This window comes from Lepidochelys kempii, chromosome 1 (assembly GCF_965140265.1).
Source record: "Lepidochelys kempii isolate rLepKem1 chromosome 1, rLepKem1.hap2, whole genome shotgun sequence".
Classification (NCBI taxonomy): Eukaryota; Metazoa; Chordata; order Testudines; family Cheloniidae; genus Lepidochelys; species Lepidochelys kempii.
The window spans coordinates 177,536,459-177,549,512 of record NC_133256.1 but is presented as its reverse complement, the minus strand read 5'-3'; the positions used below and the strand labels follow the sequence as shown (position 1 = coordinate 177,549,512).

Genomic DNA, 13,054 nt, shown 5'->3' with positions numbered 1-13,054 from the left:
TTTTTTATTTTCTCTAGATGGAAAAGTTTTAGAAGGACAACTATTACTTAGGGGACATCCAGAAAGCAACTGGCCTTCAGTTCTTGTCCTATGCAGCTGCAAAGTTCTTTCTTAGTCCCTGAAGAGATCGCTTCTAATGTTTATTTTATAGTGAAAATGTTACAGTGATATTTGCTTGTTCTTCCTTTAAATAAGTGAAACACAGTCTAACAGACTAGATCCATTCTGTGTAATTTAACAACTTTCTTCCTGATGTTTCTATTATCTTCTTGTTGAAATTAGAGATGATATTTCAACATATTATCAAAACTCTTAGCTGTGTGGATACTTCATTCTCGTGTAAATGTGAATGAAGCTAATTCTCCAGAAAAATAATGGTACTGTAGATAATAGAGGTGACTGACCTGACGTTTGAACACTGATTTAGTGTCTTGTTATTTCCAAAGACCTGATAAATTCAATTTATTTGCTATCCTGAAATGTGTGGATAAAAGTTACCTGTTGATGGGGTTAATTAATCAGTATATACCAGCATTCCAGATGAATATAATCTTTACATGTATTTTTAACACAAATTTAATAAAATACCTATTTTTAGGCTCCATTTTTATACCATATACTCTTTTTAATATATTTTTTCAATTAACAGTTTCAGTTGTCATGTAGTGCTAAGGATTTTGGCACTGGATACTGTATTATTACAGTGTGTCTAACTCGAACATTTACCATGTTTGCTTTGCTATGTCAAACTGGTAGGCCCTGGTTAATTCATCAAGGTGGGCTTGAAGCATTGGCTGCATTTCCTCTCGTGGAGAAGGTGTGAGAGTGGCAGTGGACTGTTGCCCAAAGGAGATTGCTGGTGAGGAGGCCACCCCTCGGACAGGTGGTGTAGGAACTCTGTCATCATCTTCTTCAAGCTCATCCTCCAGGCCCTGGTGTAAGTACGTCTGAACCGGTAAAGGAGGACACCAACCATCACTGTCATACCTGAAATGAAGAACATGTAAATTTAGTATCAACCAAAAACTAGCCTCTTCTATATACTAGAGAGAAAGACAAGCATCTTTATTATTACTATTTAATATTCACATTACCATAGAGCCCTAGTTTTAGGCTAGATCCCATTGTGCTAGGTGCTGTACAAACTCAGAAAAGGCGCGTTTTGAGGAGGGATTCGAAGGTGGATAATGAGGTTGCTGTGTAGATGTTTATGGGACATGCCCACCCTGACATGCAGTTTGAGTCTGAATTATTATATTAAATATAAGTAAGGCAATAATTGCTGAAAATTGTCACATTGGTTTTGTTTCTGTGTTTAATTGGCTCATAATAGCTAAGCAATTTGAACAAAATTTGCTACAACAAACCACATGTTCATTATCATGTTTTTTAATATTAATTAAATGACTTTAGCTCACAATTACCAAAGGAAATGAACTAACTCACTTTCTGGACTATTAAGCTAAGAGAATGCATTAAAGATTTACCTGTATCTAGACATGAAAACCCAGGCTACTGATTCAAAGACAGTGAATGAACTCAAATATTTAGGTATAGCACTTCCTTACTCCCACCTTCCTTCTATCAAGCATATGTTAGATCTCTTCTTGGATCCCCAAAGCAGTGACCATGCCAAGAGGGGTTTGGAAGATTTGTTGTTACCATTATTCCACACATAACCCAGTCACTACTCCAACACAAAACTGGTAAATTAATTGTAACTGGAAAGGCAAGCAGCCTTTTCACATGCTGTTCTATAGCCTGCTCCACTCCACACTACCCTAATATAGCCTAGATGTAGGGGTGAGGGAGGGTGGCTGGCACAGGAGATGTCTAGTCTGGTGTGATATAAACAAAGATCTCTACCTTGAGGAAATTCTCAGCTGGACACTTAGTCTATGTCTACATTGGGTTTTAAAACCCATGGCAGCAAGTCTCAGTGCCTGAGTCTACAAACTCAGACTTATGCTACAGCATTAAAAACAGCAGTGTAGAGCTCAGGCTGGAGCTGCCATGGGTTTTAGAGTGCAGTGTGGACATACCCTTAGGGCCATATTTTAAAAAAAGGTATTTAGGCACCCAGTGGGATTTTCAGTAGTGCCTAGATGCCATTGGAGCTGGGTACTTAGGTGCTTCTGAAAATTCCACTAGGTGCCTATCTGCATCTTTAGGCACCTAAATACTTTAAAAAATTTTGCCCTTTTTCTGCATGCTCATTACAAAGGAGCCAGAAACAGGGGAGGGAATATGGCTCTAAATGTAAAATACTAGTTTTCATTAATACAATAGTACATCAATGCATTATATGTAGTGAATTCAAAAGTTATGGTTTTCACGAAGATTGTAAACTGTGTATATTGCCTTTGTGTATTTTATGAAACCTAAAAAAAGTATTAAATGCATACAACAGCAACACATCCAATTCACCCCAAGCACAAGGGGAGGTTAGATACACATGATAAATTACAGAGCTATCTGATAAACTGCATTTATCATGCACCTGGACTTCTCTGCCAGTACCTCACCAATTAATTAATCTCTATTGGGACTGCTTAGATGACATTCAACACTTCTAAACATCTTCAACACAGCTGCCACAAATTTAAAAAAAAATGCCCCAAAAATATGTCCTTCTTTCATTCTTCTCATATAAGGAATTCTCAGCTAGAATTACATTGGTCTGAGTGTAATACTCAGTCCTGGACCAAAGAAAAGTTGAGGGTCTAATATATTGTGACTGATCAAGGCTAGAAACTGAAGTTCTATCTTCCATTCCAATAAAGCTATTGTTTCTAGCCCTGACGTATCATGAGAGAGAGAACATCAAAGTTGCATTATGGACAGAAAAGCTATTTTACACAATATTTAGAGACTTCTAAAATGTATGAAAGTACAATTTCCCTCTCCCTGTGTAGAAGTCTGTACAGTTTAGATACATAATTGTTAAAGGAGCTTGACTTTACAGACAGAAGTTTGGTGGAAAGGATCATGTAATTAAAGACAATATCATAATGCATATGCACAGGCAAACTTAATTTGGGTATTTCCTAACTTTTGAATGATTGCTTTTGAAGCCTTAATGTTCTTTTAAAGTTTTTTATGTAATATAATATCTACAGAATACCTGATGGTGTGATATAGAATCAAGGCATTGCTGGCACTTATCTGTGATGACCTTCACAGCTAACTCACTTCATCTGATATACCTTGCTTAGTTTTTGGAGCTGATGACACTGTAGCACAGTAAATATTGTTAACATCCATGGTTTCTGAATAAAATACAATTTTACGCTTTCATAATAGCTATCTATAAAATATGAGTGCTTAATATCACCAGGGATTTCTGACAATGATTCCACAGTAATTCACTTAAAGTCCATGTCTGAAACATGTCCTGGAAAACCCAAAATCTGTACGTTCACATTACTGTTGCCACTTTATTCTCTTATGTTTTTTAACCTATTTATATTTGGTTGTTAACAAACTAATATATACTGCATTGACATGTTGCCCTCTCTTTACAATATGAATTAGATAAGATAAACAATGTGATACATTGGTCTTTACACCGCAGATTTGTTATAATACACAATCTTTCAAGCAAGGAAGGTCCCTTTCTTCAGGTGTTGGCCAAAAGGATGTATTTGAATTAAAAGAGTATCATATTATTACCTTCATTACTTTTTCCTCAAGAAGAAATATGATTAACAATTACATTGATATAATAACTAATTAATATTTCCTTTTTATTTCTAGTTAGGAATAATCAGTAGCAATAATTAAACCTGTCTTATAACTAGCTGTCTGCATGAAGGGTTTCATTACTGGGGTCGAGTGGAATGATGTATATTATTAGTGATAAAATTAAACACTGAAATAAAAATATTAAAAATGAACGGTAATAATAATTAAACAATCAATGTTCAATGCAGCCACTGTCCAGACTATTAACTAAAACAAGGAGAAAAATACAGTTTCTTCAGAAGGGGAATTGGGAGGGTGCTTGACTGATGATAGTTCAGGGAAAGGAGAGAAGGTACAAAGGGCATGTGGGGGAACTATGAGATGTTAGGGAAGACAGAAGGGAATGGACATGGTGTTAGCACAGCGGTGGGCAAACTATGGCCCAGGGGCCACATCCAACCCTTCAGATGTTTTAATCTGGCCCTCAAGCTCCCGCTGGGGAGCGAGGTCCAGGGCTTACCCTGCTCCATGTGTGCCGTGGCTCCACATGGCTCCTGGAAGCAGAGGCATGTCCCCGCTCCAGCTCCTATGTGTAGGGGCAGCCAGGGGGCTCTGCACGTTGCCCCCATCCCAAGTGCTGTTCCCTTTAGCCAGAAACTGTGGCCAATGGGAGCTGCAGGGGCAGCACCTGTGGACGGGGCAGCATGAAGAGCTGCCTGGCTGCGCCTCCGCATAGGAGCCAGAGGGAAGACATGCCGTTGCTTCCAGGAGCTGCTTGAGGTAAGCACCGCCCGCAGCCTGCACCCCAATCATCAGCACTGATCCCCCTGCCACCCTCTGAACCCCTCAGTCCCAGCACAGAGCACCCTCCTGAACCCCCAACCCCTCATTCCCAGCTCCACCCCAGAGCCCGCATGCAGCTAGAGCCCCCACACACCCCAACCTGCTGCCCCAGCCTGGAGCCCCCTCCTGCACCTTGAACTCCTCATTTCTGGCCCTACCTCAGGGCCCGCACCCCCAGCTGGAGCCCTTACCCCCTTCCATACCCCAATCCCCAATTTTGTGAACATTCATGGCCCACCATACAATTTCCATACCCAGATGTGGCCCTCAGGGGCAAAATTTTGCCCACTCCTGTGTTAGCAGAAGATCAGGAAAGAGAGCTGGAAATATCCATAACACTGACTTTCTGAATAACTTACCCAATAGCCCACACCATAGAAAAGTCTGCTTTGATTCGGACATGACGTCTGCTCCCTCAGTTGAGAGAATAGGACAGATTCTTTATCTCATCCAGCATAACTCAGGCAAAAGGAAAGGATGGGGGCAACCACAGGTAGTCAGTTGAAGCTATTTTATAATCTTTAGCCACTCAACTCCAGTGCAAGTTGGAGCCACACAGGAGCAGCACTAAGTTAGGCCACTGGAGAATATGGTATCGTGGAATAGAATAGAATAGAATAGAATATCAGGGTTGGAAGGGACCTTAGGAGATCATCTAGTCCAACCCCCTGCTCAAAGCAGGAGCTCTGCTATGCCACATTGGTTCCTCACCCCACTCCTGGAGCACACCTCCTCTGTCCATTTGTGTTGCAGGTGCCTGGCACAGCAGGTGGCAACCATTTCCTTGAGCAGGGAGTTCCTGAATTCTCCACTGACGATCCTTGGCCATTTTAAAGCCACTTGTGCAAAGTGCCTTAGTGGCACAAAATGGCTTTAGTGAACTGGAGAATTTGGCCCAATATATCCATTTTATGTTACAAGGGTTTGGGGGAGCATGGGACTGATTTCAGACCCTTGTACATATCTGGAGAGCAGTAAAGAGCTAAGAGTTTGGCTAGGTGACCATGACCATTGTTCTTGGTTGTAGATGTCACAACAGTTAGTTCTGGCCTGCATTACTATAATGCACTTCATCTGATGCTACCCTTGAAAACAATCTGGAAACTTAATCTAGTGCACAAGGTTGCTGCCTGCTAATTTAATGATGAGGCTAATGTAGATTATAATAAACATGTGCTTCACAGGCCGCTACTGATAATGCTGCTCCAGGTGCAATTTAATGCATTAACTTTGAAGTATAAAATCCTTTGCAGTTGAGTTTAGTTAAGATGCTCATGGTAAGAGTCCATAAATGGGAACTCAGGGATTAGGAAGAGGAGAGGGTTGGAAATTGAGCATTCTCCAGGACACTGTCCTGCTGGTATACATTTGTTCATCTTCAGATCACATTGCAAGGCCTGCCTGAATGGATTCAGTTTTCCTGTGCAACATGGTTATTTTTAAATATGTGATTTTCAGATTTAAAATGTAATATTATAGTGGGTATGTATGTTAGAAATCAAACTAATTAAGATAAATAAAATTATAAAAAGAAAAATCTAAGCAACTGTTTTCCAATATGTCAATATTAAAGCTGATGTAGGAAATACAATCTTGATTTTGTACTTTCATTTGACTCTAGAGGTTGAAAGAAAAAAGAAGGCTAGATCCTCGGCTGGTATAAATCAGTGAAACTCTACTAATTTCAGTGGAGCTGTGTCTATTTATTCCAGCTGCGGATCTGATCTGTAAGTCTAATTTTATTTTATTTTTTTGGTCATTTTGATATTCTTTAGAAAGTCTGGTTGCCATTACTATCAATGTGACATTATAACTAACTAAAAAGTGTAATTTGAAAGATAAACATAGCAAAAACTGAGCCTGAATTGTGTGGAACTTGAAAGTGTGCTGTCAATATCCCTGATTACTCTACCTGAAATAACCAGTGTTGTCTTGGTGACTAATATAATTTCTTCCTTCTAGATATTTTATGCAACTAAGAAGTTAAGCCCTGTGTCACAAAGGCTTTAACTAGATGGTACTTCAATTCACCTGTCTCATTTATCTATTTGTCATCTTTAAAGAAGATGGAAGTAGTTTGCCTATTATTGCAGAATTATTTTAGTGCAATATTAACACACATTAATTTAAAAAAATAACTTTAAAACCAAGCTGATCTAGAGAATTATTATTATTTATCAAGTCTTAAATTTTTATAATACTCTATTAAAGTAGACTGCATTTTTTGGAAAAAATCCTTAAATCTAGAGAGTACTCTGAAGTCCAAAATATATATAGGGAATGGAGCTGGATCAAATTTAGGGTGCAAAACTTTTTTTCCCTGAAAAATGCATTTTTGGGTTGACTGAAATGTTTAGAGAATTTCTGTTGAATTGATCAAATCTGTTTGGCTGGAAAATATATTTGAATAGCTCTAGGTATAGTAAGGAGCCTTACTGATTCTGGCATGCTTACTCAGGTTGAATGGAATCTTACTCTGGAAGTCATCCCATAAATTCATGGAGCTGGATACTATTCATTGTGAATAAGGGTAGCAGAACCTGGATTAAAGACAATATTTTAGATTTATTTGATCACCTATATTTTGGTATTTTGGAAGGAGGGTGGTTTAAAGGGACAGATAGATCCTTGTAAGCATGACAGAGATTAACGAACACTAAACTGTTTATGCTAGATTGAGGGCAGAAACATAAGAATGGATCTGAGCCTTTGCCCATTTTCTGAAAGGAACCTTATCGGAACCTTTGTGCCCATATCAAAATAGTGTAAATAAAATTTCTTTCCGTTTCAGTAACTAACAACCTTTTTCCTTTCCCATGACATTCTAATAGGCTCCAGTTCCTGCACAACATATTAATCTCCAGTAGCCTCCTTTTCCACCCACCTATCTGGAATTCACTGATCACACTGCCCCACCCTGCTCTTTGTAAAAGTATGGCGGGAGGCTTCACACACAGGGCTACCCCATTTAAATCCTTCCACTCGTCCTGGTTCCCAGGGGATAAGTCAGTGTCGCCACACTGTCCCCTTGTCCCTTGTGCAGCAGTTTTCCTCTCCACCCACCCCCAGCCATAAAGCACTGTTCCCTTCATTCAGCCAGCCAGACAAATCCCACCTCCCCCTCTTAAAGGTGCAGAGTCCATTTCTGGACTGAGGAGGCACAGCTCTCTGGCAGTCTCTCTAGCCTATTCCGAGTTACATAACCCAGAATATGGCAATTTGAATTCTTCTTTTGGGATGAGTGCCCTAGAGAGAAGCAGCCAGAACAGTTTTGCCACACAATAAGAGGTGGTATCAATAGTAAGTGTTGACTAAAGATGCTGGTGCTAGAGATGAGTGTGTGGGGGAAAAATGGGGAACTAGTAGGAAGAAAAATTAAGGAAATGTACTGGAGACTCAGGGACAAGAAAAACTGTGAGGTTAGAAAGAAACATATGAACCAAGGGAATGGGTAATTAACTCCAGCTAGCAATTTCATAGGGATGAGAGGGAGGCAGCTGAGACCTATTGAGGAATTGCAGGAAAAGAAGTTGCTATGGCTGGTGACAAGGAGAATAGGGGACACTGAAGGTAACATGTTAATGGAGAAAGAAGTTTATGAAGGCCTCACAGAGGGTGGGGAAGTGTAGGCCTGTTGGGAAGGTAATGGGGAGGGATGGGGGAAAAGAAGGATAGATTGAAGGATACCACAGTGAGAAGGGGGAAGAGTGAGTTTTATAAAGTTTAGTATGTATTCTGGTAAGTATGCCAAACACTGGCAAATACACAAACAATATATGGTTTGCCAATTAAAATGTACTAACATAACTTAAATCAACCGTAGCTTTGGGAGATGATTCATTAAATATGTCATGACCTTACTCTAGGACAAGGGGAACAAGAGGATTAGCTTCTAACTTAAAAAAAGGAAGATGTAGGATACTATGATTATTTTTAATATTATTTCTCATGATCTGAAAATATTGGGTTATCAATACAGACAGATGGGCCAAATTTATCCCTGATGGCGCTCCACTGACTTCCACAGGCTCCACCAGAGATGAATTTGACATTTCCATCTGTTTTCCTACATTTGGTATAATTTCTCTTTTGTTATATTGTGACTGTTCTGAAAAATGTTAAATACATAAGTTAAGAAAACAAATAACAGGATTGTTTTTCTTTACATAAAATGTCCACTCCCATTTTAAAATGTTTGTTGCATGCTTTTCTGTCCCTGGAAATGAGTGTTAGCAATCCAAAGAGGTTTAAAGTGTCAAGATACATGTTGAAATTCCGGAAACTCACACATATAGCGTGTCTAGAACTTTAGCTCCTTTTTCAATTCTGCAAGTTGAGTATCATCAACTGGCAGGTCTTCTAAAATTATCCCATTTTGGTGTCTCTTTGGTGACCGATCTACTATTGCCAGACTTTAGAAAAGTCTAATAGCCAGATTCTGCCACCCTTATTCACCATGAGAAGCACCTTCCTCCTCAAGAAGCCCAACTGACTTCAGTGGAGCTACTTGCAGAGTAAGGTACTACTTCGCATGAGTAAGGGTAGCAGAATCAGCTCTAAATTATTATGAAGCAAAGTTGTCCTTAGTGCCCTTTTGGGACACTCTGAAGAGATCATGAAACCATTACTCATGGAAGCAGACACTCTGGACTTCATGAAGACAATTTACATGACAAAAGGTTGCAGGATAAAGCCCTTATTTCACAAAGATCGTATATTTTCTACCAAACAATAAGCAATATAATAACTGGGAATGCATTGCCATGGCTTGCAGGCAGTCTAAGATAAGGATGTTTTATTCACATGAAGACAAAATTGACTGTGATAAAGAACTACTGATTGTGTCAACAGAAGAAAAGGCCTCACCCTGCTTCTTGCTGGTCCTCTCCAAAGTGCTCCAGCTCTGTGCCTGGGAGCGGCTGCACCGGAGGAGGTGGTAGAGGAACACTGGCCCAGTTAGACCCATTATTCTTCTGGGGCTTGGAAGTATTTTTGTTTTTCTTCTTTTTTCCTCCTTTCCCACCTGCAAAATCAACAAAAATTTACAGAAATATAATGGAAATGAAATATGTTGGCTTTGTACTTTTCTTTGGAAGAATTCTGATTCCAGATGGCATGCCCCAAAAAAGAAGATGTATTTATATCTTAGCAACATCAGCATCAACATGTTAAGGTTGTTTCAAGGTTCTAAATAATAACAGGATGAAATGGGAAAATATTTCACGTAATTGCTGAAAATTGCTTCTTTTTAAAATATGAACTCCATAAAAATATAAAAATATATGTATTGATTTATTCATGTCTGCTTTAAGCCTCCATGCATTCATTGTTGGAAAAAATAATAGACCACAGCATATTCTTTCAAATGTCAGATTTCAGTGTATTTATAAGACTGTTTTGCATAATCTCTTTCTGTGGAAAACAGAGAGGTTAAGGACACAACCTAAAACTTTGCTATTAGAGTCAATTTCTTTCAGCCAGAATGACAAGCATGGTTGTCAAAACGTAAAGGTAAAAGTAATTGGGTTTCTGCTAAAACGGTATGAGCAAGTTCAATAAAAAAAAGTATCAATGAGCCTTTCAAAATGTTTTCGGAGAGTATGCTTCACATGGTTTACTTTGTAGAAAGCATGCAAATAGCTTGTGGACATAAGGGTGATTGGGCACTACAATTGGATGTGCAACTCAAAACTGGGAAGATGCAGGTGGAAATGAGGTGGGTAATATTCCTTGCTTTTCTCCCTCTTTTCCCCCCTTTTGTTCATTGCCTTGTACCCTCTTTTATCCACACTTTTCTTCACCCTTTTCCACCTTTTTGTGCTACTTCCACTTGAATCCCTTCTTGTTTGGTGGAAACAAATCAGTTTCCACATATCTGTTCTTTGCTCCCTCCTTCCTCTCTACCCTTTTTTCTTTTCTTTGTCCTCCCTTTATAGTACAACCTCAAAGATACGAACACCAGAGTTAGGGACTGACCAGTCAACCAGACACCATGAGGAACTGGAAATAAGCTATCCGGCAGCAGCGGAGACAAAACCAACAAACAACCAGCAAATACAGTACTGTACTGTACTGGTATTGTATCTTAAAGGGAGGCACCCCCACCCCCTATGCACCACAACGCGGAGCAGCCTCTTACAGGTCGGAGGTGGTGAATGTTGTTTTCCCCTCCCACTCCCTCCTGTCTGGGAGGGGGGCAAGTTTGCAAGCTCAGAGACCAGGAAAGAAACTTCCTGAGCTGCTACTGAAACCTGGCTTGCAGTGCAAGCTGCTGGACATGCTGGAGCTCCTACCTGCACACTGAGCTCTGGAGGACAGCTCAGTTTTAAAGGGCCACAGCCTGCACTGTCCACCCATTGACACTGCGGTGCCCCAGGGTGCCTCACTCATTTACCCTCTCAGCCGGGGGCTAGAACCAGCTGCCTATCCCCACCCCCACTCGCCGGACAGCCACTGCAGAGCTGTGAGCTCCCGCTCCGAGCAGTCCGCCCTGAGGCACATCCCATAACAGCTTGTTCAGAATCACGAACATCTCAGAGTTATGGACAACATCCATTCCTGAGGTGTCTGTAACGCTGAGGTTCTACTGTATTTTATTCTCTCTTTCCCTATGGCAAATGCAATTTTGGGAGGTAGGACATATACAAAAGAGATGGTTGTTCCAATCCCCCTGTCATTCTCTCCCCTCCCCCCCACCCCGCCTGCCCCATGCCACTCTGTTGTCTGATATTCCCTTTCCTATGAGATTACAAGAGGTAAATCAGCCATCACCCACTCCTTTTGTCTCCTGTACCTGCACTGGGTGAGACGCAACCAACAGCATGGCAAGATTTCCATGTACCTGGCACAGCCAAAAAAAAAACAAAAACAAAAAACCCTCTATGTTTTGATCATTCCTATTCAGAGTGAATTTTCTAGGATTGGTGTGCCAGCATCCTCTCTTGAAACATCAACTCTTACTTGTCAGCCCTAAACTGTGGTGTTTTGGGGGGCAATTCAGGGGCTATATAATGTGGGGGTGTCAGTCTATCAGTAGAGGTGAATAAAAGATTGTCATAATAGTCTACCAAACAACCCAAATGGAAGTTTATCAATGCATAGTCAGCAGCGTCCAGCCGAGAAGCCTGCAACACAGCTGAAGCCATCCGTGTTTCTAGGCCAATCATTAAAATATTTCCCACACATATCTGCCCCCATCCAAATCAACATAATTTAGGATAGCGCCTCTGAATCCCAGCCAAGAGGAGGGGTGGCACTGACCATGACTAAGACAAATATTTTCAAGATATATTTTGCTATTACAGCTCAAAGAGAAGATGCAAGCAAATCTTCAACCACTTGGAAAAACCTGTGGCTATCATGGAACCCATGAGATCCTGAGCAAAACCCAGAAGCATCAACCAGAACAGTAAGTCTATATGATTCCAGTACTGGATTCTTCAAGTAGTCAGTCATCTTGTGGAGGAATCCAGAGGAGTAATAATTCCCATGTTAGTTTCTTAATCCTACAGGAAAAAGTTAAGTGGACCAACCCACACAAGCTCATATCTGGGATGAAGCATCTTCTACAGCAAAGACTAGCTTCAGAAAGCACAGCCTAAACCAGCCTGCCCATCCTGCTCTCATGTTATGCTGATCTGAGTATGCAGCTAGGCAAATACCAGCCAAAATAGGGTCAAAGGTCACAACACCACAAGCAAGACAGGATTTCTAAGCCATAGCTGAACTGTAGGTGGTGGTGCCAACCATGCATCAAGCCCTGCTTGTCTCATCCCAGCAATATGAGCAGAGACCCAGCAAGGGGCATAATGATGGAGGCGGGGTGAGTGCAGCTCAGGTACACCAGAACTTTTCACTTGTGAGGGACAACAGCCCCTTTTGGCTAGCTAAGGAGCGGAGAGGCAGTAGAGACTGCCACCGCAATCAGGCTGTTGCTTTATAGTGAAGTGCTCAGTCACCTCATTCACCCTCTTGCAGGCTGCCACGCTGGGGTTCAGTTCGGCCCAGCTGGAGGGACGCTGCAGCTGAGACTCCCCATTTTAGCTAGCTCAGCTCTGTGCCTTCTCTGCCAGGGTTCCTCCTCTTTTGTCTGGGATGGTCTGAGAGCTGGTGAGAGGCAGGAGCTGGGAGGTGGAGCTGGGAGGGAGCTGAGCTGGTTAGAAGGTGTTCTAGCTATGAGACTGGCACAGCAGTCTCTTTTCTTCTTCCCCTCTTTGGAGATAGATATAGGAGGAACTTTCAAAGGAAAGGGAAAGTGTAGAAAAGGAAGACTTTGGATGGCAAAAGGAGAACCGTAGGGCAGGAAGGAAAATGGGGTAGCAGCTTAAGGAAAAAGGAACCTCCCAGGAATAGATTAAATGCATCCTTGGGAAGGGGAGGATAGAAATGAGGCTGGAGGGACATGGAACATTGCAAGGGCAGAAGATGGACATAAACTGGGGCACCTGAGGGAACTTAGAGAAAAGGGGAACTAGTAAAAGGGGAAACTTTGGGGACAGGTAAAAGGAAGAGCTTGGGGGAGGCAGAT

General features: G+C 41.2%; 1 protein-coding gene across 11 annotated transcripts in view; it reads right to left on the bottom strand.

Moving 5' to 3' along the window:
• Positions 1-13,054, bottom strand: part of ROBO2 (roundabout guidance receptor 2) — a 639,395-nt gene that overhangs the window by 41,572 nt on the left and 584,769 nt on the right. For all 11 annotated transcript variants that reach the window (XM_073303863.1, XM_073303872.1, XM_073303897.1 and 8 more), the window contains 2 exons: positions 9,394-9,550; positions 727-987 (listed from right to left, as the gene is read on the bottom strand). In XM_073303863.1, the coding sequence (XP_073159964.1) occupies positions 727-987; positions 9,394-9,550 (418 nt within the window). The remainder of the gene's footprint in view (positions 1-726; positions 988-9,393; positions 9,551-13,054) is intronic.